At 47.2% G+C, this 7,375-nt stretch overlaps 1 protein-coding gene across 3 annotated transcripts in view; it reads left to right on the top strand.

Moving 5' to 3' along the window:
• The first annotated feature begins 2,368 nt into the window (after positions 1-2,368).
• Positions 2,369-7,375, top strand: part of LOC129209973 (glypican-5-like) — a 385,983-nt gene continuing 380,976 nt past the window's right edge. For all 3 annotated transcript variants that reach the window (XM_054835341.1, XM_054835339.1, XM_054835340.1), the window contains exon 1: positions 2,369-2,649. In XM_054835341.1, coding sequence (XP_054691316.1) covers positions 2,481-2,649 — 169 coding nt within the window. In that variant the 5' untranslated portion in view covers positions 2,369-2,480. The remainder of the gene's footprint in view (positions 2,650-7,375) is intronic.

The following is a 7,375-nucleotide window of genomic DNA, read 5'->3' as shown; positions in this document are numbered from 1 at the left end:
ACACTAAGGTTTTTGTTGTATTTGTGTGCATGTATAATTCAGGTTCTTTAGCAGGATTTTGAGGAGAGGAGGGGAACTGGAGATGATAATGTAGTGGACTGTCGTCTGCTAACAATATGAGGACCAATTAAGAAATACAGATAAGCAACATGCCATAACATAGCCTGAAAAAGACACGTGAGAAATAGAACATCCATCATGTAAAGATGAGGCACTAAAATAACAGTCATGTCAGAAAAGAATTAGCCGTTTGGGATTTGAATTTGCCACCCACTGAAAACAATGGCAAAAATCCCACTGAATTAAGTGCCTCAGGCCCTTGCACAGGACTGATTAGATGCTGTTCATAGAATAATGTATATGCCAAATAATGCTGTTATTTGTCAAGTAAATTATTCATCAGATCCATCATCCTGCCATTTCTTTTCTGGTAGAACTCCCACAGAAGTCAATGGGAGTATTGTCCGAATAAAATCTTTTAGGATTGGGCCTGAGGTTACACAAAATGCAACTGGGACAACTTGTTCCTCTTCCTTGGGTTCATAAAACCACATGCTGGACAACAGGTAGGCAGCCGGGGTGCTGCGCCTTACAATGCTAATTGTTCTTTCACTGATACCGATTATTTCCTTGTGTCTCTTTATCTGTTGGTACCTCAATCTGGGGCCTGATCCTGTTAGTGCATGCATGTGTATGTGACTTAAACCTTGCTGGTGCTATAACCCATATCGAGCGGAAAACAAAGCTAACCTGTATCAGTGTCTGTGGGCTCTGGGCTTCCTGGGGGTCAGCCCTTTGGGGTGTGCTGTCCTGGGCTCTTGTGGGGACCTTTGAGAGCTGCAGGACAAGTGAAGAAATGCAGCTCCGACTGGGGTGAGCAGGAGGGGTTTAAGGTGACTTTTTCTCTGCTTTTGAATATAGAAGCCTGATTATATGGCTGGTGTGTTCTTCCATTTTGTTTTTTAGCTTAGAAGTTAAAACCTTGCCACGCAAACCCAACACATTGTTCTGAATCGAATTGGGGGTTTTCTGTTTGTTTTTCAAAAAAAGAGAATTAATCTCTTGCTGTCTTGATAGAAACATAGTTAATACAAGCAAATTGCTTAAAGGATTTGCGCTTCTAGCTATTAAAATACAACTCAGGCAACTATCTACATCACTGAGCTCAGCCTCTCATTACTACCTATGGGAATGTATAATGGTTAGATTAGCTGCAGGTAGGCTCCCCTGTTGCTCCGGGAGCACATTAGAAGCATCCTGAGGGTTGCAAGTAACCTTAAAGAAATCAGAAATAATGGCCTCAGACAATACTAATTCGTGTAGCTCGTAACGTGCTCCGTATGCCTGAACGGTACTGTGCTAATGGGGCGGTTTGTGGGATACTTCTTGTGTTTGGCTTCTCTGGAAACTGAGTGTTTTTGTGAAATGGAAAATATTCATCGATGCTGAGCGTAGTTCTGTGCTGAAATGTGTGGTAAAGCAGTTGATACTGAAGCAGGGTTAGGGCAGTGAAAAGATTGCAGAGGACCTCTGATGGTGACACCAGCCGCTCTCAAGGCAGTCTTAGCCCCAGGAAGGGGGGGTCTATGTCCCCCAAAACAATATGGGACGTAACTGCTGCTGGTTTTTGCACAAATCAACCATTTATCTGTGCAGTTGATTATTAAGGATATGTTTCCTGGTGCAGAGTTCTTCCTAGTCTCTGCAGTGACTGTTGGCTGGAGGTAATACTTGTCTTGTGAAGATTCTTCCCTGGCCTCCATGTCATAGGGTAGGAATTTCAGAATTGAAGCAAAGCATGCATGATTTTTCCAACCTGCTGGGCTTAGGGTTTTAATGTCTACTGCTCTGTTGGCACTCCATACCTGTTTTTCTTGACAACTACATGCAGAGAGAGAGTGTCTGAGAGAGCGCATCTCCCTTCTTTCGAGGCTCTTTGGCAACTCGAATTGACCTTCACGGCCTGCAGAGACTGCACGGATGCTCTGTAGAAACTTTTGCATTCAACTTTCCGTGAGGCTGCGCAGCAGCACATCGGCAGTCCCCGCAGCTACCTTTTGCTGCCTCGCGTGGGTTAGCGCCGTGGGGGAGCCCTCGGTGGGGCTGGAGGGGGACCAAGCATCGCCCGAGGTCTTCAGCACCCCCTCTCCATCAGCGCTGCCCAAGGCTGAAGCCCTCGGGCCGGTCCGGGCGCGGTGTCAGCGCGGCTGTACCGGAGGCGCCCATCAGGGCTCTTTCCTCTCCTCTCTCCGTTCTCCCCCTAATTACGGCAGAAGCCAATGAGCGGGGGGCGGCGGCGCCCCCTCGGACCCCGCGGGGAGGGGCGGGGGCGGGCGGCGGCGGCCGCACTCGCCGAGGAGGAGCGCGGGAGGCGGGCGGGGGCAGCGCCGCCGCCGGGACTGGCGCCCGCCACCGCCGCCCGGCACACGGCCCGCGCCCCGCAGCGCTCCGGCCCGGCCCGCGGCCGCCGGGGGTGCGAGATGGCAGCTGACGGGAGCCGCGGGGTCCTGGGGCTGTGGCTGCTGGCGGCGGCGGGGCTGTGCGGCGGGGTGGCGGCGGGCAAGTCCCCCAGCTGCCACGAAGTGCGGACGGCGTTTCAGCTCCGGCAGATCGGGCCCCTCAAGCTGGTCCCCGACGTGCCCACGGCCGGTCAGTACCGACCCGCGCCCGGGGGTGGGGGGGTGTGTGTGTGCGCGCCGCGGGGCGAGGGTTGCGGCTGGGTGGGGGGCGGGGGTCGTGCCGGCCGGGCTCGCCTCTGCCTGCGCCCTCGGAGCGGTGGGGCTCCCCGCGGGCGGCGGGGTCCCCCCCGGCTCCGGTGCTGCTGTCGGGGGCTGCGCGCCCGCTTGCGAAAAGCCGGTGCACCGCGGCTCTCTTCGGCCGGCTGTCTTGCCAGTCGCAGGTAGTGGGGAACCGGGCGGATTTGGCATGCCTCTTAGTAAAATAATTTTGAAAGACTTCCTGGGAAAAGAGACCGCAATGACTTTTCGGTTTTTACATTGTGCAGGTATTGCTTATTGATTGCCGCCGTAAGCACCAGACCTTTTTTCCCCACGCGTAAGACCGGTGTGATCCCTTTGCTAGGTATTTGAAGCAGGGGCTTCCTTCTGTAAAGGATCCCTTTCTTAGAAAGCAAATTAGTAACCGAGTCGTTAAGGAACGTTTGTTTGCTGACCAGCTGTAGGGATCCTCGGGCAGGCTGGCTAATACATTGTGCCTTCCGAATTAAGAGTTACCTTGCATATGAATTCAGGACCGTTGTCATAAGGAAAGGCAGAGGTAACACCTTGGAGAGATACTGTCAACAGAACTTAGCTTTTGTGTAGTTAAGTAGTAGGTCTGCAGTACTTAATATTTGTGAAAGTTGATGAGTAGTGTGCTGTTCCCTTTTGCCTTCTCATACGGTTCCTGAACAATGTGTGACCACAATGAAATGGAAAAGTAACACGCGTGTAGTAAGAAAAGATTTTTTTGTATATTCTACAATTATCCTGTAGAATTCGTTGTCAGGGGATAAAGTACATTATAATGTCAAAAAATGAATAAACTCTTCTAAATGACCATGTATCTATCTAAATAATGAAGTCACATCCCTGACTCTTACATGTTTTAAGAAAATGTTTACAAGAACTGGAATAAAAAAAGCAAAGACTATCCATCTCATAAAACAATCTCTAGCTGCCTCATGCTAGCATAATTGCCTGTAGGTGTGTGGTATAAATGTCAATTTGGGTTGTTGCTTTATTATTTTTTTCACATCTTTTTTAAAGTAGTTCAGTTCAAAGCCTGCTGAGCCTGATGGAAACACTTCTTATCTTAAATGAGTTTTAGATATGTTTTCTACTATGAGTTTCTGTCTTAGGGACAAGATCTGATAGGCCATTGGGCTGATTTCTTATGGCAACACTTACGGCTGCAAGCAATTGCACAGTGCTGGTGATCTTTAACTTCGCTTTGAGATGACGCATGACTGTAAAGTCATCAATGAGCAAGGAATCATTCCTTGTTTTGTGGTAAGAGGAGATTTGCAGAAATGGCATTTTGAAGCTTGAATTATGGTACCGTTCTCTTGTGCTGGTAGAGGCATCAGATCGCACTTGTCTTTGAGAGCTAAATATGAAAGCTAGTTAAAAAAAAAAAGAGGGAAAACAAGGCTTTTTGTCCATTTTGATGTACGCTTAACCCTGTTTCCTGAGCTCTTTCTGGAAGAAGCTCTTCAAACTTCAATTAAATTGATCTACATTTTCTATAAAACTCTAGTACTGTAGATGAAACTTGGGGGGAAAATTGTGTGCTTCCAGAAGGAAGGTGTCGATGCTGTGATGCTTCAGAGAGGTTTCATTGTGTTCTTGTATCATATTGAACTTTCCTATTGAAAAACAAGCTCTCAGAAAATAAATAGCATGAGAGAAGGTGAGCGAGGGTAATAAGCTTTTAAATTTTAGCTCATAAAGGTTTCTTTTGAAGAGGATGATTGGAGCAGAGGAAAGCTGAGGAAAAGTGGCTTATATTGATCTTCCCTGTTCGTTAAGTATAGTCAGCTCCACCAAAGCTTGCGTGTTTTAATGATATATTGCCAGGCAGTAATGCCTCCTGTCTTGTGCCCTCTTAATTAAGTACTGAAGTGTTTTCCAGTGTTTTCATCTGGTAGCTGTTATAAGTGAATATATCTTCATACAACCCTCCCCCCCTACACACACGCTCTTTCTCTCTCTCTGTAGGACGTTGGGGCTCATTTTATTATACATTTTAACAACACACAAACGTTGAAGCATCTCTCCTGAAGGCTTCAGTTGTCAGTTTAAGTAGAGGAGGGGAAGAGCAGTGGGCATCTGAGGGTGATGCTGGAAAGCAGTGTGCTCAACTGAATCCAGTGCAGAGTGAAACCTGTGGAGAGCTTCCCACTAACTTCTCATGTGGGCCACGGGTGCACTGGAGTAGTCCTCAGTTGGCTTGTTTTATTGTAAAGTGTTTTTGGTTGGAAGGGACCTTAAAGATTATCTAGTTCCAACCCCTCCTGCCATGGGCAGGGACACCCTCCACTAGACCACATTGCCCAAAGCCCCATCCAACCTGGCCTTGAACACTTCGAGGGATGGGGCATCCACGGCTTCTCTGGGCAACCTGTGCCAGGGCCTCACTGCCCTCACAGGGAAGAATTTCTTCCTAACATCTAATCTAAATCTCCCCTTCTTCATCTTAAACCCATTACCCCTTGTCCTGTCACTCCATGCCCTTGTAAACAGTCCCTCTCCAGTTTTCCTGTAGGCCCCTTCAGGTACTGGAAGGTGCTGTAAGGTCTCCCTGGAGCTTTCTTTTATCCAGGCTGAACAACCCCAATTCTCTCAGCCTGTCTTCATAGGAGAGGTGCTCCAGCCCTCTGAGCATCTTTGGAGCAAGTCCAGAGGAGGCCACAACAGGTCCATGTCTGTCTTGTACTGGGGACCCCAGAGCTGGATGCATTTTCTCTAGAAAACAGAACTTTTGCAGTCATATTCTCTGTTTACTAGATATCTTCAATCACCAAAGTGTTGAAAGCCCTTGGCTAATCTCAAGCTAGTATTTACAGGCTAATACAACGAATCTGACAGAGTTTAAAGTCCTAAGGATTATTAAGTTCCTACAACCTTCAGGAAAATCAGCAGCTCGGTTGAGGACGGAGGCCCAACCCAGTGCCAGGTGAGGGATCAGCAGACAGACAGTCAGGTGTATAGCTTCTGTCTCCCTTATGGGTGGTGCCCATTTCACCATAATAAAATTGGAATATTGGGAGAGCTTGTACCCTACACCCTCCTGTGGTATTAGTTGTGGCTGCAGTGTTGAAGTTGCACACTGATGGATCCTGGATGCAAGCTCCATGGGGAGCTTCCATGTAGCTGCTTCCCCATGTTACACGTGGTCTGCAGAGAGGTCGCTGTGATCCCTAAGTGGGTAGGTGAGATTAGAGAGGGACATTAGCATGACCTACAGTGAGATGGAGAGCGACTTTGGGCAGAACCTGCCAGCCTCTGGTATGAAATGTATTGGTGAGGGAAGGAGGAAGACTCCTGGTGAAAATAGGCTTTTGTTTTTAAGGTGTGATGTGAATCTGGCAGCAACCTTGCTGAAAAATCACCTTTGCAAGAGAACAATTATTGATGCCTAGCAGCCTCCTTTTAAATTTCTCTTCCATAGTTTCCCCAAAAGATAGCAGATATTTTTCTGAATCTAGTCCATTAACAAGTGCAGGACTAAAAGAAGAGTGTTTTGATGTGGGATGGATAAGAGGCCTGAACAACAGGTATTTTTTAGCAGCAAATATCTTTTTAGTCTGTGTCTAAGACTCTCTCCAACTAGCAGAGTCTGTGATGCTATTTTGTTCCAGAGAAACAGGCTACCAACTGGATGTTTCAAGGGTAATTTGCTGCAAATAGCAAACAGATTGGTCAGGTGAAGGTACTGCTGCCTTGGCTGTGATTGAGAGGAAGGGGTTTTTTTGTGTCTTCCCCCAGACTGGAAAATGAGGTAATATGTTCCCGGTCTTGTACTTTGATTATCACAGGCTGAGCTGGGATGTTTTTGTAGGAGCTCCTTGGTTAACATTTTGAAGAGAGAGAATTGTATGCTGCCTCCAAGAGTGAAGGGCTGCGCTAATCCTGCCAGGAGACTAAGCCTTTGGTTCCAGGGAGTCTAGATATCTCAAATCTGATGCGTACTGCTACGTGTGGTATTCCTCCCAGACATGGGGCTGCCGCTAGTGATACCTTATGAGCCCGGGGTTATATTACAGCGTAACTGCACACTGGCACGGACTGTGTTTAAAGTTCTGTTTATTCACAGGCTTTTCCATGGAACCAAGCACAGTGGTGGCTGGCCGTCAGTGCTTTGCAAATTCACAGTTGGAAAAGTGAATGAACCCAACTGGAGTCTGTGACTTGTCCACATTCAGGCAGTGAATTGTAGCAGAACCAGAATAAAAGTAGCCCTCTTGATTCCTTTGGTAATCACGTAACCATGAGAATATCTTCTTTTTATATAGGCTCAGTTCTGTCTCTTTTGCTTATTGACTAGTTTGTGATCATAAAAAAAAAAAGTCTGTAAACATGTAAGTGTAGAGATAGAAGAATTGGGCTGATTTCTCGTAAACAAGGAAAATATTTGTCATTTGTGAGAGAGTTCTAGGAACCCTCTACCTTCTAAATAATCATCTTGAAGACTACCACATGGACGATTTGCTTATCTTGCTGCTCTGCTGCTTTACAAAGAGCACAGAAGCTGCCCAGGTTGTGCTCAGGGACTCCCCTCTGAAAGGCAGATTCTGCCATTAAGAGCTTCTTTATTCTTTACTGTCATCCCGCACCTTAAATCAGCAGAAGTGTTCATTACCATATGTATGTCT

Source organism: Grus americana, chromosome 9, assembly GCF_028858705.1.
Source record: "Grus americana isolate bGruAme1 chromosome 9, bGruAme1.mat, whole genome shotgun sequence".
Taxonomy (NCBI): Eukaryota; Metazoa; Chordata; class Aves; order Gruiformes; family Gruidae; genus Grus; species Grus americana.
This window is presented reverse-complemented; position numbering and strand designations above follow the sequence as displayed.